This window comes from Belonocnema kinseyi, chromosome 5 (genome assembly GCF_010883055.1).
Source record: "Belonocnema kinseyi isolate 2016_QV_RU_SX_M_011 chromosome 5, B_treatae_v1, whole genome shotgun sequence".
Classification (NCBI taxonomy): domain Eukaryota; kingdom Metazoa; phylum Arthropoda; class Insecta; order Hymenoptera; family Cynipidae; genus Belonocnema; species Belonocnema kinseyi.
In genome coordinates, this window is record NC_046661.1 from 83,252,103 (window position 1) to 83,277,667 (window position 25,565).

At 20.1% G+C, this 25,565-nt stretch overlaps 1 protein-coding gene across 1 annotated transcript in view; it reads left to right on the forward strand.

Moving 5' to 3' along the window:
• Window positions 1–21,276, forward strand: part of LOC117173249 (transaldolase) — a 27,148-nt gene extending 5,872 nt beyond the window's left edge. The window contains exons 4-6 of the mRNA XM_033361719.1: window positions 10,543–10,668; window positions 14,609–14,745; window positions 20,768–21,276. Of these exons, the coding sequence (XP_033217610.1) occupies window positions 10,543–10,668; window positions 14,609–14,745; window positions 20,768–21,042 (538 nt within the window). The 3' untranslated portion in view covers window positions 21,043–21,276. The remainder of the gene's footprint in view (window positions 1–10,542; window positions 10,669–14,608; window positions 14,746–20,767) is intronic.
• The last annotated feature ends 4,289 nt before the right edge of the window (window positions 21,277–25,565 follow it).

A 25,565-nucleotide genomic window follows, 5' to 3' on the forward strand; every position in this document is an offset into this window, starting at 1 on the left:
ATTATTATTATTTGAATATTTTTTAAATATTAATTTTTTTGTTAAAAATTTATTTTTTCTAGTAGTAGTTTTGTTAAAAATTCGTATTTCTAGTTAAATTTAATTATTTGAAAATTATGCTTTTGTTGAAAACTAATTTTTGGAATTTAAAATTTAACGATTCCATTTTTGGTTGAAAATTTATCTTTTTGAGTTTAATATTTAACTTTCTGATTGAAAAGTCATGTATTTTGTTGAAAATTGTTGTTAAAAATGCTTCTTTTTCAGTTTTATTTAACTGGTTAGAAACTCGTCTTTTTAGTTGAATTCAACTGATTAAAAATTTTTTTTTATGTTGAAAACTAGTTTTTTTTTTATTGAAAATTTAACAGTTTTTTTTTGCTTGAAAATCTATCTTTATTAGTTGAAAATTCAAAACTATTTTGGTAGATATTTTATTTTTTTTTGAATAATAATGCATCGTTTTGATTGAAAATTTTTCTTTTCTAGTCAAAAATCGACTTTTTTGATGAATTCAACTGGTTTTGATTAAAATGTAAAAAATTGTCTAGGTTAAAAAGTCAGCTGTTTTGAAGAAAATTCATCTTTTTTGATGGAAAATTCAAAATTTGATACAAAATTCAACTATTTGGATAATAATTAACTTTTTTCTTAAAAATTAATATTTTCTGGGTGAAAACTCAATCATTTTGTATAAAATTAATCTCTTTTGATGAAAAATGTAATCTTGTTTGGTTAAGAATGGAGCTGTTTGGTTAAAAATTGCATTATTTATTAGAAGACTTATCTCTTTGATAGAAAATTAACTTGTTTGTAAAAAATTCATATTTTTGGGTTGAAATTTTGCATTTTTTGCTTGAAAATTCAATAATTTTGTTGTAAACTTGTTTCATTTGTTAAAAAAAAATCATCTGTTTGTTAAAACTTCATATTTTCCGGTTGAAAGTTTAACTGTTTTGTAAAAAATGCAACAATTTGGTATAAAATTAAAAAAACTTAGTTGAAAGGTGGACTACTTTATAAATATTAAATTGTGTGTTAAAAATTAATATTTTCTAGTAGAAAGTATAAATATCTGGTTGAAAATTCGCCTTTTTGGTAGAAAATTAATATTCTTGGTTAAAAATTCAACTTTTTGATTCAAAATTGATTTGTTTTGGTTTTAGATTCAACTGTTTTGTTGATAATTCGTGTTTTTGGTTTCAAAATTTACCTATTTTTAAAAAAATTCCTATTTTTTTGTTCAATTCAACTGTTTTTTATTTTTAATTAATATCTTTTGGTTTAAAATATAAGCTAATATTTGTTTTGTTAAGAATTTATATTTTTTTATTTAAAAATCAAATACCTAATTTAAAGTTGAAATACTTTGTAAAGAAAAAAACATTTCTTGTTGTTGTTAAAGGATTCATAATTTTAGTTTGAAAATTCAACTTTTTGGTTGTAAATGAACTTTTTTTTGTTAAATCTTTATATTTTCGGTTTGAAAATTCGACTATTATATGTCTCGTTTAGAATTTATTTTTTTGTTTAAAAATCAAATACTTGGCTTAGAGTTGAACTACTTTGTAAAAAAAAAAATATTTGTTTGTTAAAAGATTCATAATTTTAGTGGGAAATTCAAATATTTAGTTCTGAATTCAGTTTTTTGATAAAAATTTCCCTTCGGATTGAAAATTAAACTATTTTGTACAAAGTTAAAAAATTTAGTAGAAAATTTAAACAATTGGTTCAAAGTTTCGCCTCTTTCTAAAAAACTCTTTTTTTGGTGTTAAAGTTTCAACTGTTTTGAAGAAAATTAATCTTTTTTGCGAAAAAATTTAACAATTTGGTTGCAAATTATATATTTTTCATTAAAAATTAATATTTTCTAGTAAAAAATATAATTGTCTGGTTGAAAATACGTCTTTTTGGTAGAAAATTAATATTATTGGTTGAAAATTCACCATTTTTTGGTTTAGAATCCATCTTTTCGGTTGAAAATTGATTTTTTGTTGTTGTAGATTCAACTGTTTTGTTGAAAATTCGCCTTTTTGGTTTGAAAAATCAACTATTTTGTAGAAAATCGTATTTTTTAGTTCAATTTAACTGTTTTTTATATCAAATTAAAATCTTTTCTGTTTGAAACATCTCTCGTAAATGTCTCGTTGAGAATTGATCTTTTTTATTTAAAAATCAAATACTTGGTTTAAAGTTTAAATACTTTGTAAGCAAATATTTGTTTGTTAAAAGATTCATAATTTTAGTGGAAAATGCCAATATCTATATTTTTAAGTTTGAAATTGAACTTTTTCGTTGAAAAATGGGCATTATCGGTTGAAAATTAATTTTTTTACTAAAGAAATGTTCTATTTCACCTTTGGTTTAAAATATAAAACTCACCTTATTTTTAGTTGAAAATTCGACTTTCTTGATAGAAAATTCATCTTTTTGGTTGAAGATTCATCATTTTGGTAGAAAATTAATTTTTTTCATTGAAAATTAATGTTCTTAAATAAAAATATAAATATTCCATTTTTGCTTGAAAATTTAACTTTTGTAGTAGAAAATATAACTATCTGGTTGAAAATTCGTCTTTTTGGTAGAAAATTAATATTATTGGTTGAAAATTTACCCTTTTTGGTTTAAAATCCAAATTTTTGGTTGAAAATTGATTTGTTTTGGTTGTAGATTCAACTATTTTTTTGAAAATTCGACTTTTATTTGAAAATTTAACTATCTTGTAGAAAATTCGTATTTAGTATTTAGTTCTGAATTAATTTTTAGGATGAAAATACCCCTTCGGGTTGAAAATTAAACTACTTTGTACAGAATTTAACAATTTAGTAGAAAATTGAATTAATTGGTACAAAATTTTTAATTTGGTACAAAATTAAACTTTTTGGATAAAAATTAACTTTTTTGTTCAAAATTTATATTTTCGGGGTGATAATTCAATCAATTTGTAAAAAATTAATATGTTTGGGTTGAAAATTTGTATTTTTTTCTTGAAAGTTCAAAAATTTGATTGCAAATTTAGGTATTTTGTTGTAAATTTGTTTCATTTGTTAAAAAATCATATATTCCGTTTGAAAGTTTAACTGTTTTGTAAAATATGCAACAATTTGGTATACAATTAAAGTACTTGGTTGAAAGTTGGACTGCTTTGTAAAGATTGATAATTTTTTGTAAAAAATTGATATTTTCCATTAAAAATTTATATTTTTCATTAAAAAATTATCTTTCCTAGTAGAAAATTCGTCTTTTTGGTAGAAAATTAACATTCTTGGTTGAAAATCCACCCTTTTTTGGTTTAAAATTCAAATCTTTAGTTGAAAATTGATTTGTTTTCGTTGTGGAAAATTGGTATTTTTATTTTTTTTTCAATTCAACTGTTTTTCTAATATTTTTTATTAAAATGTTTTGGTTTGAAATATCAACTATTATGTGTTTCGTTAAAAATTGATCTTTTCTAGTAGATAATTAATATTCTTGGTGGGAAAATTCAACAATTTGGTTGCAAATTCAGGTATAATTAAAGCACTTGGTTGAAAGTTGGAATACTTTGTAAATATAAAATTTTTTGTTCAAAATTTTATATTTTTCATTAAAAATTAATATTTTCTAGTAAAAAATATAATTATCTGGTTGAAAATACGTCCTTTTGGTAGAAAATTAATATTCATGGTTTAAAATTCACCATTTTTTGGTTTAAAATTCATCTTTTCGGTTGAAAATTGATTTTTTTTGTTTGTAGATTCAAATATTTTGTTGAAAATTCGCCTTTTTGGTTTGAAAATTCAGCTATTTTGTTGAAAAATCGTATTTTTTAGTTCAATTTAACTGTTTTTTATACCAAAATAAAATTTTTTCTGTTTGAAATATCAACTATTATATGTCTTGTTAAAAATTGATCTTTTTTGATTTAAAAATCAAATACTTGGTTTAAAGTTGAACTACTTTGTGAAAAAAAACATTTGTTTATTAAAAGATTCATAATTTTAGTGAAAAATACCAATATTTAGTTCTGAATTAAGTTTTTTGCTGAAAATTTCCTTTCGGGTTGAAAATTAAACTATTTTGTAAAAAGTTCAACAATTTAATAAAAAATTAAACTACTTGGTTAAAAGTTTGATCTCTTTTTAAAAAATGCATTTTTTTAAGTTTCAACTGTTTTGAAGAAAATTCATCATTTTTTGCTAAAAAATTCAAAATTTGGTACAAATCTCAAAGATTTGGATAAAAATAAACGTTTTTGTTCAAAATTCATATTTGCGGGGTGAAAATTCAATCATTTTGTAAAAAATTAATATTTTTGGGTTGAAAAATTGTATTTTTTGCTTGAAAGTTCAACAATTTGGTTGAAAATTCAGGTATATATAAAGTACTTGGTTGAAAGTTGGAAGATTTTTTAAATATTAATTTTTTTGTTAAAAATTGCTATTTTTCATAAAAATTTTATATTTTCTAGTAGAAAATATAACTATTTGGTTGAAAATACGTCCTTTTGGTACAAAATTAATATTCATGGTTTAAAATTCACCATTTTTTGGTTTAAAATTCATCTTTTCGGTTGAAAATTGATTTTTTTTTGTTTGTAGATTCAACTATTTTGTTGAAAATTCGCTTTTTTGGTTTGAAAATTCAGCTATTTTGTTGAAAAATCGTATTTTTTAGTTCAATTTAACTGTTTTTTATACCAAAATAAAATTTTTTCTGTTTGAAATATCAACTATTATGTGTCTTGTTAAAAATTGATCTTTTTTTATTTAAAAATCAAATACTTGGTTTAAAGTTGAACTACTTTGTGAAAAAAAACATTTGATTGTTAAAAGATTCATAATTTTAGTGAAAAATACCAATATTTAGTTCTGAATTAAGTTTTTTGCTGAAAATTTCCTTTCGAGTTGAAAATTAAACTATTTTGTAAAAAATTCAACAATTTAATAAAAAATTAAACTACTTGGTTAAAAGTTTGACCTCTTTTTAAAAAATGCATTTTTTTAAAGTTTCAACTGTTTTGAAGAAAATTCATCATTTTTTGCTAAAAAATTCAAAATTTGGTACAAATCTCAAAGATTTGGATAAAAATCAATATAAAGTTCAATATAAAGTTCAATATTTTCTAGTAGAAAATATAACTGTTTGGTTGAAAATACGTCCTTTTGGTAGAAAATTAATATTCTTGGTTGAAAATTCACCCTTTTTTGGTTTGAAATCCAACTTTTCGGTTAAAAATTTATTGGTTTTATAGAAAATCCATCATTTTGTTATGAAAATTCAAACTATTTTGGTAGAAATTTCATCTTTTTTACTGATAATGCATCATTTTGGTTGACAATTCTTTTATTCTTTTTAAAATTCGATTTTTTTATGAATTTAACTTTTTTTGATTCAAATATAAAAATGTTCTATTCTAAAATGAGAGCTGTCATATTTTTCGTTTAGAATTATTTATTTTAGTGGAAAATTCAAATATTTAGTTCTGAATTATTTTTTTTATGAAAACTGCCTTTCAGGTTAAAAATTAAACTATTTTATACAAAATTCAAGAATTTAGTAGAAAATTAGTCTACTTGGTTGAAAGTTTGACTACTTTTTTTTTAAAATTCATTTTTGTTGTTGAAGTTTCAACTTCTTTGTAGAAAATTCATATTTTTGGATTGAAAATTTGTATTTTTTGCTTGGAAATTAAACAATTTTGTTGCAGATTCAGGTATTATTTTGTATATATTTATTTAATTTGTTCAAGTTAACCAAGTTATATCAAAGAGACTTTAAAGGATTTTAAAAGACTTTAAGTGATCTTAAGATTTCTTGAAAGATTTTTAACAATTTCAAAAAAATAGAAGGGATTTCAAAACAATGCAGAAAAATTGAACGGTTTCGAAGGAATTTTAAAGATTTTTTTAGAGAATCCAAAAAGGATTTCCAAGAGATTTGATGAAATTTTAAGGAAGTTAAGTGATGATTTTAAAGAATGTCAAGTGAGTTACTGAAAATTTATTCAAAAAGATTTTAATGAATTTGAAGAGTTTTCAAGGAATGTAATTTTCTAAAATATTTTAAGGAATTTAAGAAAATTCAAAGGATTCTAATTAAATGTACTCAATTTCGAAAATTTTAAATGATTTTAAAGATGTTGAAGGGATTTCAAAAAAATTCGGAGTATTTAAAGGATTAAAAAAAAAAAACCTACAGAATTTCTGAAAATTCAATTAATTTATAGGGACGTGACGGGATTTTATTTTAAAGGATTTAAAAATAATTCAAAAACGTTTCAAGATTTATAAGTTATTTAAAAAGATTCTAATTAATTTTAAGAGACTTCAAGGGATTCAAAAAATTTAATGATTTAAGGATTTTCAAGAGATTTTAAAGAGTCGAAAAAAATGTAAGGATTTTAAGAGATTTTATTTAATTTTAGTTCATTTTGAAACTTTTTTAATGATTTCAAAGAAATTGAAGGGAGCTCAAAAAAATTCGTATGAGGATTTCTAAGAACTAAAATGATTTTAAGGAATTAAAATTAATATTCTTGGTTGAAAATTCACCCTTTTTTGATTTGATATCCAACTTTTCGGTTGTAAATTGATTTTTTTGTTGTAAATTAAACTGTTTTTTTTTTTTTGAAAATTCGTCTTTTTGGTTTGAAAATTTACCTATTTAAAAAAAAATTTAATCAAATACTTAGTTTAAAGTTGAAATACTTTGTAACAAAAAAAATTTGTTTGCTTGTTAAAAGATTGATAATTTTAGTTGAAAATTCAAATATTTAGTCCTGATTTAAGTTTTTTGCTGAAAATTTCTCTTCGCGTTAAAAATTAAACTATTTTGTACAAAATAAACAAATTTAATAGAAAATTTATTTAATTGGTTGAAAGTTTCGCCACTTTTTAAAAAATTCATTTTTTTGTTGAAATTTCAACTGTTTTGAAGAAAGTTCATCATTTTTGCTGGAAAATTCAAAATTTTGGTACAAAATTCAACTTTTTAGATAAAAATGAACGTTTTTGTTCAAAATTCATACTTGCGGGGTGAAAATTAATTCTTTTTTGAAAAAATTAATATTTTTGTGTTGAAAATTTGTATTTTTTTCTTGAAAGTTTAACGATTTTGTTGCAAATTCAGGTATTTTGTTGTAAATTTGTTTAATTTGTTAAATATTTATCTGTTTGTTGAAGCTTCATACTTTCGGGTAGGAAGTTCAACTGTTTTGTAAAAAATTCAACAATTTGGTATATAATTAAAGTGCTTGATTGAAAGTTGGACTACTTTGTTGATATTACATTTTTTGTTAAAGATTGATAATTTGTTGTTAAAAATGGATATTTTTCTTTAAAAATTGGTCCTTTCTAGTAGAAAATTAATATTCTTGGTTGATAATTTACCCTTTCTTGGTTAAAAATCCAACTTTCTGGTTGAAAATTGTTTTGTTTTGGTTGTAGATTCAACTTTTTTGTTGAAAATTCGTCTTTTTGGTTTTGAAAATTCATTTATTTTGTAGAAAATTCGTATTTTTTTCAATTCAACCTTTTTTTATATTTTAACATTTTTGTTTGTTAAAAGATTCATAATTTTAGTGGCAAATCCAACTTTTTGGTTGTATATGAACTTTTTTATTAAATCTTTATATTTTCGGTTTAAAAATTGAACTGTTTTGTGGAAAAATCGTATTTTTTGGTTCAATTCAAATGTTTTTTATTTTAAATTAAAATTTTGTTAGTTTAAAAAATCAACTATTATATATTTCGTTATGAAAAAATCTTTTTTAAATTAAAAATGAAATATTTGGTTTAAAGTTGAACTTCTTTGTAAAAAGAAAAACAACATTTTTTTGTTAAATATTCATAATTTTAGTGAAAATTTCAAATATTTAGTTCTGAATTATTATAAGTTTTTTGACGAAAATTTCCCTTCCGGTTGCAAATTAAACTACTTTGTACAAAATTTAACTATTTGGATAAAAATTAAATTTTGTGTTTAAAATTCATATTTTCTGGGTGAAAATGCAATTATTTTGTACAAAATTAAATATTTTTGGGTTGAAAACTTGAATTTTTTTTTTTGAAAATTCGACTTTTTTATTTCAAAATTTAACTATCTGGTAAAAAAGTCGTACTTCGTATTTAGTTCTGAATTAATTTTTAGGATGAAAAATCCCCTTCGGGTCGAAAATTGACTATTTTGTACAAAATTTAACAATTTAGTAGAAAATTTAACTTTTTGGATAAAAATTAACTTTTTTTGTTTAAAATTTATATTTTCGGGGTGAAAATTCAATCATTTTATGAAAAAATTAATATTTTTGGGTTGAAAATGTTGTATTTTTTTCTTGAAAGTTCAAAAATTTGATTGGAAATTTAGGTATTTAGTTGTAAATTTGTTTAATTTGTTAAAAATTCATCTGTTTATTAAAACTTAATATTTTCCGGTTGAAAGTTTAACTGTTTTGTAAAAAAATGCAACAATTTGGTATATAATTAAAGTACTTGGTTGAAAGTTGGACTGCTTTGTAAATATTAATTTTTTTCGTTAAAGATTGATAATTTTTTGTAAAAAAATGATATTTTCCATTAAAAATTGATATTTTTCATTAAAAAATTATCTTTCCTAGTAGAGAATTCGTCTTTTTGGTAGAAAATTAATATTCTTCGTTGAAATTTCACCCTTTTTTGGTTTCAAATTCAAATTTTTAGTTAAGAATTGATTTGTTTTCGTTGTAGATTCAACTGTGTTGTTAAAAGTTCGTCTTTTTGTTTTGAAAATTTAACTATTTTGTAGAAAATTGTTATTTTTATTTTTTCAATTCAACTGTTTTTCTAATATTTTTTATTAAAATGTTTTGGTTTGAAATATCAACTATTATGTGTTTCGTTAAAAATTGATTTTTTTTATTTAAAAATCAAGTACTTAGTTTAAAGTTGGATTACTTTGTAAATATTACATTTTTTGGTTAAAAATTGATCTTTTCTAGTAGAAAATTAATATTCTTGGTTAAAAATTCACCCTTTTTTGGTGTAAAATCCTAATTTTTTGTTGAAAATTGATTTGTTTTGGTTCTAGATTCAACTGTTTTGTAGAAAATTCGTATTTTTTTCTTCAATTCAACTGTTTTTGTGTTTCGTTAAGATTTTTTTAAAAATTAAATTTGGACTCATTTTTCTTTCCTCTTTTTTATTTTTGTCCGAAATTTTTTTTTGGGGGGTTTTCAGATTAAAATAGGATTTTTTGTTTTTATTTGTTCGTTGTGGTCCAAATTTGGTCGTTGGATTCCTTTTTTTTTTATATAACACGAGTTTGCATGCATTTATTTTTATATTTTAGAATGAAATACTTAGTTTAAAATTGAAATAATTTCTAAAAAAAAAAACATTTTTTTTGTTTGTTAAAAGATTGATACTTTTAGTTGAAAATTAAAGTTTTTGGTTGTAAATTAACATTTTTGTTCAATGTTTGTATTTTTCGTATTTTATGTTGAATTCAACTGTTTTTGATTTTATATTAAAATCTTTTTTGGTTAAAGATTCATAAGAATTGATTTATTTGTTGAAAATTTAACTATTTTGGTAAAAAAATCAACTATATGGTTGAATTTTAAACTCTTGTTAAAAATTTATCTCTTAGGCATAAATATAACTGGTTGAGAATTAATCTTCTTGTTTGAAAATTCAAGTTTTAGAAAAATCTTTCTAGCCGATTCCACCACTACAAATACATAAAATTGTTTAAAAGAATTTTAAAATTATTTTTTATTGTTTAAATAAAGAAATTTAAGATAGTTGTGCCAAAAGTCAGAATTCTGAAAAACAGTTTTTCTATGATTTTAAGAATCGAAATATAGCTGGTGTCATTTCAAATAACAATTTTTTTTCCATGAAAAATGTGAAAATTCACCAAAAAATATTATTTTAACCATCTTTTTTGCAATTGAATTTTTTTTTACCTTCGCTTCTTACCAATTTTTGAAAAATGATTTTATGTTAGTAAATGAAGGCTTACTTTTTCTGGAAAAACATTCTTTACAACTCTACTGTTTCCAATTTTAAAAACGACTAATTAATCTCAAATTATATTTATTTGTATGAAAAATCTTTTTAAAACATTTTTCTAACGATTTCAGTCATAGAAAAATTAACTTTCCAAAATTGGAAAAATAAGCCGTCATTTATTAAAATACAATCTTTTATCAAAAATTGGTAAGAAGCAACAGCCAAAAAAAAAATCTATTGCAAAAAACATGATTAAACTGAATCTTTTTTTCTTAATTTGAATATTTTTCATAAACAATAATGTTTTTTATTTGAAATGACATCAGTTATAATATTTTGATTCTTACAATCATAGAAAAACTATTTTTTTCAGTTATCTAATTTTTGGCACTGCCTTAAGAGATTTTCGACAAAATTCGATCGTGAGATTCATGTTTTTCTTTTTTTTTTTTAATTTAGAAGAGTTTTGTAGTGAAATTTCAATATTTTACCTTAAAGAGAAATGAAAATTTCGATTTATGCTGAATTTTATTTCTGAAATTTGTATTTTATTTTTTTCTTTATTTTACAGGGAACTGGAAGAGAAATATGGAATCCACTGCAACCTGACTCTTCTCTTTTCGTTTGCACAAGCCGTCGCTTGTGCAGAAGCTGGAGTGACTCTTATTTCTCCTTTCGTCGGCAGAATTCTCGACTGGTGATTAAATTAATTTTCTATTTTATCAACATTTTTTAATTTAAAAAAATTCTTATTTTACCAAAAAATACGAATTTTCAATAAAATACCTAATTTTTTAACTAAAATAGATCACTTTCAAACAAAAAATCGAATAGTTAAATTTTTGGTTAAAAGAATTAATATTAATTAATTAATATTAAGTATTTTCAATTAAAACTTGATTAGTAAACATTTCAGATTTAGATAAGTTTTCAAACGAAAAGTTTAAATTAAAATAATGAATCTTCAATAAAAATGATTTTTAACCAAATAGGTGAGTTTTCAACAAAGAACAATATTTTTTAACCAAAAAAGAAGATTTTTCAACAAAATACATGATTTTTTAACTAAAAAAGTTAAATTTTCAACAAAAAATGGAATATTTATATTTTCATTTAAGAAAATTAATTTTCTACTGAAATGATGAATCTTCAACTAAAAAGATTTATTTTCCATCCAGGAAGTCGAATTTTCAACTAAAAATAAGGTACTAAAAATACGGTAAAAAAAATTGTCTACTAAATTTTTAAGAAGAAACATGAATTCAAACGAAAATTTTGAATTTTGTCTACAAAAAATGAATTTGCGACAAAGTGGTTGAAATTCTAACAAAAAAGATCAACTTTTTACTAAAAAAGACAAATCTCTAACAAAATGTATGAATTTTTAACCAGAAAGATAAATTTTCTACCCAAAACAAAATTATTTTCAACCGATAATGACCATTTTTTAACGAAAAAGTACAATTTCAAACTTAAAAATATAGAAAAAAAATCTTCTACTAAATCTTCAAGAAAAAAGATGAATTCAAACGAAAATTTTGAATTTTGTCTACAAAAAATAAATTTGCGACAAAGTGGTTGAAATTCTAACAATAAGATCAACTTTTTACTAAAAAAGACAAATCTCTAACAAAATGTATGAATTTTTAACCAGAAAGATAAATTTTCTACCCAAAACAAAATTATTTTCAACCGATAATGACCATTTTTCACCTTTCTTGAATAAAAATGGAAATATTTGCTTGAAAATTAATTTTACTTTTTTGCTAAAAATTTAATTATTTCGTAGAAAATTCACCTTTTGTTTAAAATTTATATTTTGGTATTGAAAAATGAACTGAAATTTTTTCTGGATGAAAGTCATCTTTTAAAAAAAAGTATTTTTCGTTTTTTTTATTAAAAACTCGTCTGTTTCAGTACAAATTTCATCTTTATTGTTTAAAATAAAAAATGCAACTATTTGGTAGAGAATTCAAAACAGAAAATTTAACTATTTTTATTCAAAATTTATCTTTTTGCCTTTAAAATTCATCTGTTTTAGATGAATTTTCATTTTTCTTAAAAATCATGCTTTCTAATTAAAAAGTTGACTTTTTAGCAGAAAATTAACTTATTGTTTACAATTCTCATTTTGGGACCGGAAAGTAAACTGGAATCTTTTTTGGATAAAAATTTTACTATTTATTTTATGTTTTTTTAATTCATCTGTTTTAGAAGAAACTTCATTTTTTTTAAAATAAGAATGCAACTATTTGGCTGAACATTCAACAATTTTGTTGAAAAGATATGTTTTTTGGTTGAAAATTAATTCTTCTTTTTTGTTATACATTTAATTATTTCGTAGAATATTTAACTTTTGTTTATTTCAAATCATAAATTTAAAATTTATACTTTGGCTTTGCAAAATGAACTAAAATCTTTTCTGGATGAAAGTTCATCTTAAAAAAAAATATTTTTCTTTTTTTATTAAAAATTCATCTATTTTAGTATAAATTTCATCTTTATTGGATAAAATAAAAAATGCAACTATTTGGTAAAGAATTCAAATACTTTGTCAAAAATTCATCCTTTTTTGTTGAAAAAATTCGTTTTTTTTTATTGAAAATTCAATTTTTTTTTAGAATCTTATTTTTTCTTATAAAATTCATATTTTGATCTTGAAAAGTTAACTGGAATATTTTTTGGACGAAAATTCAACTATTAAACAATTTTTAAAAAATTAAAATTCATCTGTTTTAAAACAAATTTAATCTTTTTTGGATAAAAATGCAACTGTTTGGTAGAAAATTCAATAATTTTGTTAAAAAATCATTCTTTTTGGTTAAAAAATCATTATTTTATATCGAAAATTAAATTTTTTTACGTAGAAACTTATATCTTGTTTAAAAATGTATATTTTCATCGTGAAAAGTCAACTGAAATCTTTTTAAACAGAAAATTCAACTATTTTTTTCAAAATTTATTTATTTTTATTTAAAATTCATCTGTTTAGTTGAATTTTCATTTTTCTTAGACAAAAATGCAAGTGTTTGGTTGTACATTTAATAATCCTGTTAAAAAGTCATACTTTTTTGTTAAAAATTTGACTATTTAGCAGAAAATTAACTTATTGTTTAAAATTCTTATTTTGGGGCTGGAATCTTGAATCTTGAACTTGAATCTTTTTTGGATAAAAATTTAACTATCTATTTTAAGTTTTTTTTTTTTTCAATTTATCTGTTTTAGAAAAAACTTCATCTTGTATAAAAATGCAAATATTTGGTAGAGAATTCGACTATTTTATTTAAAATTTATGCTTTTTGGTTGCAAAAAATTCGTCTTTTCTGGATTGAAAATTCAATTTTTTTTTGTAGAAATTTATTAAGCCAAATATTTAAAAGTAAGCAATTTGATAGTTAATTGTTTGACATAGAAATCTTTGAATTGTTAAAATGTTAAAATGTTTTAAACTTTAAACGTTAACATTTTTATTATTCTATTTAGAAAATGTTTAATTTGTGAATGAAATTGTTCAATTTTAACATATAAATAACAATTGAAAACTTATTACTTGTAGAAAAAATTTGAGTAGTTTTAAAAGATATTTAGATGTTCTTAAAACATAAAAAATTAATTGAAAACTTAATATGATGTCAAGATATTTAAAGGAAGTGTGTGAAAATTGTTTTCAGAATTTTTAAACATATTTTAAAATGAATAAAATCTTTCCTACAATTTTTAGAAAATCCTTTCACACTTTTTTTTAAAATCCTTAAAATCTTCCAGGTTCTTTTTTGACAATATTGAAAATCTCTTAAAATGTTTTTAAATATTCTCTTAAAATAATGTAAAAAAATGAAAAATTCTTTTTTTATTTTCCAAGAATATTAAGAAAATGGTTTTATTCTTCTGGAGCCTTTCACAATTTTTAAAATGCTTTTAAATTTTTTGTATCCAAATTTGATTGCAATTTTTTTTAATTCGCATGATTTTTTAGAAGTTGTAGAACAAATTCAATTAATTTTAAAAATTATGTAGAAGTTCTGAAAATTTTTCAAAAATAATTTTAAATTTGCAAAAATTGTAAACAACTTTTAGATTTCTCAAGATTTTGAAATAAAATTTTAAAGCTTTTGAAGGATGCTTCAACTATTTAAAATGAAAATAATTTAACTTTTAATTTAAGAACTTTTAATTTAAAAAAAAAGTGAAATTTTTAATGTTTCTAGTCTAAAATAACTTACTAATATAATTTTTTAATTTTTTAAAGTTTATTGGTTGATTATTTAATTTAGAGCATTAATAATGTTAACGTACATTTATTATTTTGGAACTTAATCTAAATTTTTGAACTCTATAATCTATGAATTTTCAAAATTCAAAATTTTTTCAGTTTATCTCCATTTGATTTTAATACAACATTTTTTAATTGAAAAACTTTTAAACTTCAATTTTAAAAGTTAAAAATTCAAGAGTTCCACTTTGAATGCTTTGATTTGTCGTTTATTTTTTATTATTTTAATTGAAAAAATGTTTAGAATAGAGTTCGACTTTTTAAATTTCTTCCTAATAAGCTGTGAAATAATTTAAAAACTTTTCTACCCATTTTGACCTATTTTTTAAGGGTTTCGAGTTGAAATTAATTTTTAATGTTACAGGCACATTGCCAATTCAGATAAAAAATCTTTCGAGGGCAAAGAAGATCCTGGAGTGATTTCCGTCACTAAAATCTACAATTATTACAAAAAGTTTGGGTACAAAACGGTTGTAATGGGTGCCTCATTCCGAAATGTTGGTAAGTAAAAAATTATAATCAATAAAATATTTTCAATATTTAAACTTTTTTTTTTCAACATTTAAGTATTTAAAATTTTTTTATTTATTATTATTTTATTTTTATATTTTTATTTAATATACTTTAATACTTTACAAACAAAAATGTCCAAAACTTAATTTTTTTTTGTAATCTCAAAAATTTAGGACCATTGGAACGTTCTTTATTAACTTATTTAATTTATAAAATTTGCAACTCAATATTTAAATTTATGTAGCAGTAGTAGTAAAAAGATAATTTTTGTACCAAAAATAAAATACTTAAATTTTCAGTTAGCAAAATAACTTTTCAACCAAAAAATAAACTAATTTTGAACAAAATAATGTAATTTCCAACCACGGAAATGAACTTTTAATAAAAAAGATGACTTTTTAACTAATGACGAAGTTTCTATATATAAAAGGTTAATTATCAAATCAAAATTCTGAAATTTTGATCAAAAAAGTTAATTTTATAAAAAAAAAGAACGAATTTCCGACAAAGTACAAGAAATCTAAAACCAAAAGTTAAATTTTACTTAAAAAAGAAACATTTTTGAACAAAAACGAAATAGGTAAATTTTTAATTACCAAATTAATTTTTCAATTAGAAGAAAAAAGGAATTTTAAACGAAACCGTTCAAACAGTTGAATTTTCAACTAAAAGATGAATTTTTAACAAAATTCAAGAATTTTTAACAAAATTCAAGAATTTTTAACCGAAAAGTTGAATTTTCAACTAAAAAAGATGAATTAAAAAAAAATTAATTTACTACCGAAAAAGATAAAATTTCAATAAAATTAAAGAAATCTCACCCAAAAAGGTGAATTTTCAACTATAGCAGATGCATTTTTAAACAACATTAATTTACTAACAAAAAATACCTATTTTTAACAGAATTCAAGAATTCTCAACCAGAAAGTTGAGTTTCAATTTAAAAAAATTTTAAACAAAAAGATTAATTTTCTACCGAAAAAAAATGAATTTTTAACCAAATTCAAGAAAGCTCAACCAAAAAGTTGAATTTTTAACGAAAAAGTATAAATTTTTGAACAAAAAGATTAATTTATTACCAAAAAAAAAAAACAAATTTCAATCAAATTTAATAATTCTCCTACAAAAAATTGTATTTTTTAAATAGGATTTTTTTTAATTTTAATAAATTAATTAATCTTTAAAACGATACTGTTAAATTTGTAATCAAAAAGATTAATTTTCTATAAAAAAAAAACGAATTTTTAACCAAATTTAAGAATTTTCAATCAAAAAGTTTAATTTTCAACTAAAAAAGATTAATTTTTAAACAACAGAATTAATTTACTACCGAAAAAGATAAAATTTTAATAAAATTCAAAAAATCTCAACCAAAAAGTTAAAAAGTTTAATTTTCAATTATGTCAGATGAATTTTTGAACAACAAAATTAATTTACCAAGAAAAAAGACGTATTTTTAACAGAATTCAAGAATTCTCAACCAAGAAGTTGAATTTTCAACGAAAAAAGATTAATTTTTAAACAAAAAAATTAATTTACTACCGAAAAAGATAAAATTTCAATCAAATTAAAAAAATCCCAACCAAAAATTTGAATTTTCAACTAAAATCTATGAATTTTTAACCAAATTTAAGAAACCTCAATCAAAAAGTTGAATTTTCAACTAAAAACTGTGAATTAAAAAAAAAGATTAATTTTCTACCGGGAAAAACGAATTTTTAACCAAATATAAGAAATCTCAACCAAAATTGGAATTTTCAGCGAAAAATTATCATTTTTAAACAAAAAGATTAATTTTATATCGAAAAAAACGAATTTTGGACCGAATTCAAGAATTGTCAATCAACAAGTTAAATTTTTGACTAAAAAAGATGAATTTTTCATGAAAAAAATTAATTTATTACCAAAAAAGACGAATTTTTATCAGAATTCAAGAATTCTCAACCAAAAAATTAAGTTTCAACTATAGCGGATTAATTTTGAAACAAAAGGTTTAATTTTCTACCGAAAAAAACTAATTTTGAACAAAATTCAAGAATTTTTAATTAAAAAAAGATGAATTTTTAAACAAAAAGGTTAATTTACTACCGAAAAAGATAAAATTGTAATAAAATTCAAGACTTCTCTACCAAAAAGTTGAATTTTTTGTAAATAAAGTATTTTTTACATTTTAATATTGTAGTTCAACTATAAAACCTAATTATCAAATTTATATCCCAAAAGATAAAATTTTAAACTAAAAAATTAATTTTCTATCGAGGACAACGATTTTTGAACAAAATTCAAGAATTTTGAACCGAAAAGTTGAATTTTCAATTTAAAAAACATGCATTTTTTAATAAAAAAATTAATTTACTACCAAAAAAGACGAATTTTTAACACAATTCAAGGATTATCAGCCGAAAAGTTGAATTTTAAATTAAATAAAGATGACTTTTTAAATAAAAAGATTAACTTACTACCGAAAAAGATAAAATTTCAATAACATTCAAGAATTCTGAACCAGAAAGTTGAATTTTTAAGAAAGAAAAAAATTTTTCTACCAAAATACGAATTTGTAACAAAATTTATGAATTCGCAAGCAAAAAGTTGAACTTTTCACTAAAAAAGGTGAATTTTTAAACAAAAAAATTAGTTTACTACCAAAAAAGACTAATTTTAAATTAAATTCAAGAATTCTTCTCCAAAAAGTTGAAGTTTCAACTAAAAGCATAAATTTTTAAACAAAAAGATGAATTTTTTACCAAAAACATATTTACTTTTATAAATCCAAGTAAATTTACGACGAAATAGTATAATTTTCTACCAAAAAGATTAGATTTCTATAAAAAAAATGTACATTTTCGACAAAAACTGTAACAGTTACATTTTCAGTCTAAAAAATTCTAAATAACAAAAAACTAATTTTAAAGTAAGAAAATCCATCTTCAACCAATAAAATGAATTTTCTACCAAATTATACGAATTTTTAACAAGGTATATGAATTTTCAACGAAATATTTTAATTTTTAAAGAAATTTTAAATCAAAAAGAGGAATTAGTCACCAAGAAGCTTAAATATTCTCTTACAAATTTGTATTTTGAATAAAATATAGATTATATTTTTGAAAGTTCATTTTTTTTGTAGAAAATTATTCATCTTGGTTGAAAATTCAACTACATGATTTAAAAGTTGAACTACTTTGTTGAAAATTACTTTTTTTTGTTGGAGATGCATAATTTTAGTTTAAAATCATTTATTTGGTTGAAAATGAACTTATTTTGTATTTTTGTTAAAAATGTACTTATTTTGTTGAAAATCGTTTGTTTTTTTTTGTTGTAAAATTTTTTTTTTTGAAACTGAAAATGTAACTATTCAATTTTTGGTTGACAATTTATTCGTCTTTTTAGTTATAAAGTTAACTTTTTAACTTCGTTAAAAATTAATGTCTTTTTTTTTGAAAATGCGTTTATTTCGGTAAAAATAAATCAATCTTTTTCGTTAAATATTCAACTATTTTATTAAGAGTTCATCTATTTCATTGAAAATTCAATAACTTTATTAGAAATTTGAAAGAAGAAGAAATTAAGAAAGTGAAGACAAAAAGAAATTTTGAAATTTAAATGTTTTTTTAGTGTTTTAATATGTATTTAAATGTTAGAGCTTTAAATTTAAAAAAATTTCATTCGTTGAAAAAATATTTGATTAGAAGAAATTTGAAAGAAGAAAAACCGTTTTTTAAATAACTTTTTGTGTTTTAGTGTGTATATATTAGAGTTAAAAAAAATTTCATCTGTAGCATAACATTTTATTTTATTTTATTTTTAAGTCTTTTATTCTTTAAATTTTAGAGCCTGAATAAAAAATATATTTCTAGTTAAAAATTCAGAATTCTAGCTTAAAATTGATCTATTTGGTTAAAAATATAATTATTTTGTTGAAAATTGTTTTTGTTGTAAAAAATATATTTTTCTAACTGAAAATGTAACTATTCCATTTTTGGTGGACAATTTGTCTTTTTTAGTTAAAAACTCAACACTTCGTTAAAAATTAATGTAATTTGTTGAAAATTCGTTTATTTCGGTAGAAAATTATTTTTTTTTTTTATTGATTATTCTACTATTTGGTTACAAGTTCATCCATTTCATTGAAAATTTTAAAATTTTATTAGAAATTTGAAAGAAGAAGAAATTAAGAAACTGAAGCCAGAAAGAAGACAGAATTAAAAAGTTGTTTAAATCTTAATTTTTTAGTGTTTTCATATGTATTTAAAAATTAGAGCTTTGATAAAAAAATTTAATTTGTTCAAAAAATATTCGATTAAAATAAATTTTAAAGAAGAAAGACATTTTTTTTAAATTAACTTTTTTGTGTTTTAATGTATATATATTCAAGTTAAAAAAAAAACTTATCTGGAAGAATAGTATTTTATCAGCAGAAATTTGAAAGATGAAGAAATTAAGAAAGATAAGACAGAAATAAGAATACAAATTTTTAATTTTTAAAGTATTTTATTCATTAAATTTTCGAGCCTTAATAAAAAAAAGATTTTCCTGCTGAAAATTCAAATACTTGGTAAAAAATTAATCTTTTTCATAGAAAATTAATCCTCTCGATTAAAAATTGATGTTTTTGGTTGAAAATTTAATTGCGTGGTTAAAAAAAATATAATTTGAGAAAAACTTTAAAAATTGAATGTGATTTTTTGGTTGAACTAGTTTGTTAAAAATTGATTTTTTATTATAGATGTATAATTTTAGCTTAAAATTCACCTATTTAGTTAAAAATGTACTTATTTTGTTGAAAATTGTTTTTTAAAAATATTTTTTATTTGTAAAAAATTTATTTTTATAACTGAAAATGTAACTATTCCATTTTTGGTGGAAAATTGGTCTTTCTTAGTTAAAAAGTCAACTACTTCGTAAAAATTAATGTATTTTGTTGAAAATTCGTTTAATTCGGTAAAAAAATTAAACTTTTTGGTTGAAAATTCAAAAATTTGGTAAGAAATTTGAAAGAAGAAGAAATTAAGAAAGTGAAGACAGAAAGAAATTTTGAAATTTAAATATTAATTAGAGTTTTAAATTGAAAAAAAGTCTAATTTGTTCAAAAAATATTTGATTAAAAGAAAAGACAGAAATAAGAAAGAAATTTTTAAATGTTTAAAATGTTGATTTTTTAAGTTCTTAATTATTTAAATATTAGAGCTTTAAATTAAAATAATATTTTTTTCATTTGTTAAAAAAATATTTTATTAGAAGAAATTTGAAAGAAGAAAACATTTTTAAAAAATTAACTTTTTGTTTTTTAATGTGTATATATTAGAGTTAAAAAAAAATATCTGCAAGAATAATATTTTATCAGCATAAAGACAATTTAAAATTTTTAAAAATTCATTTTTGTAGTATTTTATTGTTTAAATATTAGACTCTTAAAAAAAGATATTTCTAGTTGAAAGTTTAATTATTTGGTCGAAATTTCGTCTTTTTCATATAAAATAAATACTTTCGATTACAAAATAATTTTTTTTGGTTGAAAATTCAATTGCGTGGTTAAAAAAATCTAATTTACGGAAAATTAAAAACAAATTAATGTGTTTTTCTGTTTTGAAAATTCAACAGTTATATCGAAAGTTGAACTACTTTATTAAAAATTAACTTTTTTGTTATACTTGTATAGTTTTAGTTTAAAATTGATCTATTTGGTTAAAAGTGTCCTTATGTAGTCGAAAATCGTTTTTTTTTCTAAAAAAATAATTTTTTTTTAGTTGAAAATGTAACTTTTTTAGTTAAAAAGTCAATTAGTTCTTTAAAAATTAATGTATTTTATTAAAAGTTCGTTTATTTCGGTTAAAAATTAATTTTTTTGTTGAAAATTCTACTATTTGATTAAAAATTAATCTATTTTGTTGGAAATGCAACAATTTTTTTGAAAAAGTAATCCGCTGGACCGCATTTTCAAAATTTTTTCCCCCCGCGAAGGCCCTAAATAGAATTTTTTTTTGTTTACAAATATTTTCTGATCTTTCAGGAGAAATTAAGGAATTGGCGGGTTGCGATTTCTTAACAATTAGTCCGAAACTTCTCGAGGAATTGGAAAAAAGTAAAGACCAGATTAAGAAGAATCTCGATGTCGAAATAGCGAAAAAGTCCGAGATTGAAAAAATTGAAATAGACGAGGCGAAATTCAGATGGTTATTGAATGAGGATCAAATGGCGACCGACAAATTGAGCGATGGTATTCGCAAATTTGCAGTTGATGTCCGCAAATTGGAAAAATTACTGCTGGAGAAACTCCAGGATTAAGAAAAATGGGAAAAATTCGTTTATTATTGATTAGAAAAGAAAGTTTTTCAGTGATTTCAAATCTCTCTAAAATTGTTTAAAAAAATAATCACTATTTTCGAGAAAAAAGTTGTTAAAGTTGTTATTATAAACATTCCTCGGTCGATTGACCTTTTTGGAGATTGTATATTATGTATATTATTCACATTTTTTATCATTATTGATGTGAAGACAAATAAAAGGATTTTTATTGATTAAATTATAAGGAAAAAAAGTTTTGGGTTTGTATCCAATTTATAATTAAAAAAAAAGGAATTTTATAATGTCGACAATTTGATAATTTCGGGAATTTTTTGTTTTCATTGTTTTCTTTTTCATGAATTTTACGTCAATTTTATTTTCACAGATTTTTTAGGCCCGTGAATTTTTCTACACAGGAATTTTTAATTGTATAAGAAATTTTATTATTTCGGGAACTTTTTATTTTGAATATTTTATTTTTCGGTATTTTTCTAGTGTCGGAATTTATATTTTTTGGGAATTTTAGGTCATCAAAAAAATATAATTATGAAAAAAATAACATTTTTCAACTGCTGGAATAAATTTTGGAAATTTTACTTAAAAACGCAAAATGAATTTTTCAAGATCTCAAATTTTCATTTGAAATTTTATTTGTATTTCTGGACGTTGAGGACAATAAAAGTGTTCTTTAGTGCATTTTATTTAATTTCCGAAATTTTTCATTTAAAAAATTTTATTTTGTTATATATATTTAAAAGAAATTTAAAAGAAGAAAGAAATGGCCAAAAATAATTTTTTAATTGTTTTAATATTTGAATATTATAGATTAAAAAATTTTAAAAAAATGTTATCGGTTATAATAACATTTAATTCGAAGGAATTTGAAAGAAATTGAAATTCCTTCGAATTAAATATTATTATAACCGATAAAATTTTTAAAATCTATAATATTTAAATATTAAAACAATTAAAAAATTATTTTTGACCATTTCTTTCTTCTTTCAAATTTCTTTTAAATATATATAACAAAATAAATTTTTTTAAATGAAAAATTTAAATATAATAAGAAATATAAAAGTGAAGCAAATATTAATTTTGTTAGTATATTAATTTTAATGTTTAAATATTTGAGGTTTAAACAAAATGAAAAAATATTTTTTATCTGAGAATAATATTTTATTAGAAATAATAATAAAATAATAATTAAAATGTTTGCTATCTGTTAGAATAATATTTAATCAGAAAAAATTTGAAAGAATATGAAATTAAGAAAAAGAAATTTGAACGAGAAAGGAAGAAAAATATTGATAAGGAATTATAAAAAATTAAGAAAGTGAAGACAAAAATGAAGAAAGATATTTTAAAGTTGTTCATATATTAATTTTTTTTTGTGTTTTAATGTTTAAATATTAGAGCTTTAAATAAAAAATATAATTTTTTTTTGTTAGATGAATACTTTAGTAGAAAATATTTGGAAGAAGAAAGAAATTTTATTTATTAGAATATTTTATTAGAAGAAATTTGAAAAAAGATTGGAACTTTAAATTTCAAAAATCATAGATTTCATCTGTTAGAATATTTTATTAGGCGAAATAAAAAAATTGGGAAATATAAGAAAGAATTTGAAAGACATCTAAAAATCCCAAAACGCAAAAAAAATATTTTTTGTATTGGAATAATATTTTATAAGAAGAAATTTTAAAGAAGAAGAAATTAAGAGAGGGAAGAAAGGAATTGGAAAGAGAAAGGAAGAAAGAAATTTTTGTATTAATTTTTGTATTGTTTTAATATTTAAATATTAGAGCTTTAAGTTTAAAAAATCATATTTTTTATAATAATATTTTATTATAACAAATATGAAAAAAGAATTTAAAAAATTTTTTAAGTATTATTTTCTAGTCTTTTAATGTATAAATAACAAATTTTATTTGTGAAAATAATATTTTATTAGAATAAAGTCGAAAAAGGAAGAAATTAAGAAAGGTAAGAAAGAAATTTGAAAGAGGAAGGAGGAAATTAAAATTAAGTTAAAAATAATTTTTTGTTTTTCAATGTTAAATTATTAAAGCTTTAAATAAAATAAATATTTTTTATTTGTCGAGTAATATTTTATTGTAATAAATTAAGAAAGATAAAAAAGAAAATTTAAATTAAAAAAAAAATCAGTTCTTAAGTGTTTTAATGTTAAAAAGATATAAAAAATGTATGTGGAAGAATAATATTTTAATAGAAGAAATGAAAAAAGAGAGGAATATAATTTTATATGAAAGAAAGAAATAAAATTTGTGCACAAAATTAAATTTTGTAGTGTTTTAATGTTTAAATATTAGACCTTTAAATTTTATAGTCAAAAAGAAGAGACCTTTTGAAATTTAAAAAATATTAATATTTTTGTGTTTTAATATTTTAATATTAGTGATTTAAATAAAAAATAATAGTGATAATAATTTTCGTAGTATTTGAATGTTCAAAGACTAGAGCTTTAAATAAATTTTTTTTATCTATTAAATTAATATTTTACTAGAAGAATGAAAAACAATTAAGAAATAATTTGAAAAAAGTAAAATTGCTAGAATAATATTTTATTAGAAGAAATTTGACAGAAAAACAAGATATTTTTTTTTAATTTTTAGGATGCTGAATTTTTGCAGTGTATTAATAATTATATTAGAACTTTAAATTTTAAGAATAACATTTTTTAACTGTTAGAATAATATTTTATGAAATTAAATTTCAAAAAAAAACATAATAATAATAAGAAATTAACTTTGTGTTATATTTTAATGTTGAAATAAATAATAAAAAACTTAATTTTTAAGAATATTTTATCAGATAAATTAAAAAGAAGAAGAAATTAAGAAAGGAAAAAATGAGTTTTTTTTAAAGATTATTAATTTTTATAGTATTTTAATGTTTAAATAAAAAAATTTAAGAATAATATTTTACTACAAGAAATTTGAAAAAAGAAATTTTGAAAGAGAAGGTAAGAAATTAAAAAATTTGTTGAAATTATAATTTGCGCAGTGTTTCAATATTTAAATATTAGAGATTTAAATAAAAATATTTTATATTCCCGAATATTTCAAATTTCCGAACCGAAAAAAAACTATTTTTTGTCTGTTAGAAAAATTTGTGAAAGGTAGAAATTTAAAAAAAGAATAAATTACGAAAGAGAAATTTGAAGTTAATAAAAAATTTTTCATTATTTTAATGTTTAAATATTAAAGCTTTACATTTAAAAAATAAAATATTTTGCCTGTTAGAATTATATTTTATTGAAATTAATTTAAAATAGAAAGATTGAGAAAGAAATATAAAAAATTAAAACTCAAATTTTTGTAGTGTTATAAACTTTAAATAAAATATAAACAAATTTGTGTGTTAGAATAATATTTTATTAGAAGAAATAAAAAATGTATTGTTTTAAATATTAGAGTTAAAAATGTTTAAAAATCGTCTTTTTTATATGTGAGAATAATTTTTAATTAGAAGAAATAATACAACAATAAAGCGAAGAAAAAATTAGGTATTTCAAATTCATAAAATTATTATAATCATCTTTTAGAATATTATTTGAGACACAGAAATTACAAAAAAGAATAACAAAATCGTAAATCAAAAATTTTGTTTTGTTTTTTCATGTTTAAATATTAGCGTTTTAAAATTAAAAAATCGTATTTTTATCGGATAAATTAATATTTTATTAGAATTAATTAAAAACCATCATGTAGAATATAAAAGAATTTTTTTAATTAATTTTTCAGTGTTTTAATGTTTAAATAAAAAATAGACATTATTATTTGTTAGAATGATAATTTATTAGAAGAATTTTGGAAGAAGAAGAAGTTAAGAAAGCGAAGAAAGAAATTTGAAAAGTAAAGAAACATTCCTTTTTAAATTTAATAATAACTTTGAAAGTACTATAATTTTTAAAAATAAGAGTTTTAAGGATAAAAAAATTATACTTTCTCATCTTTTAGGATAATATTTTATTAGAAAAAATTTGAGTTATGAAAATAAAGAAAGAAATATGAAAAATAAAGAGAAATAAATTTTTTTTTTAAATAATCATGATTGAAGTAATATAAACTATAATGTTTAAAGATTATAGTTTTAATTTAAAAATATCATATTTTCTTATGTTTTAAAATAATATTTTATTGGAAGAATTTTGAAAGAAGTTAAGAAAGTGAAGAAAGAAATTTGAAAAGTAAAGAAACATAAGAAAGAAATTTCAAATTCCTGTAAGATAATAAAATATTCTTTTTATTTATTTATTTTATATTTATTATATTTTTATATTTAATTTAATTTAATTAATCAAAAAAAATTTATTTTAATTTTTTAATTAAAAAAAAAATTAATTAAATTTATTTATATTTTATTATATATTTTAAAATTATATTACTTTATATTTATTATTATTTTATTTTTATAAATTTTATTTTTATATAATAAAATATTCTTTTTAATATTGATTTTTTATTGTTTTAATGCTTGCATAAGAAATACAACTTTTTATT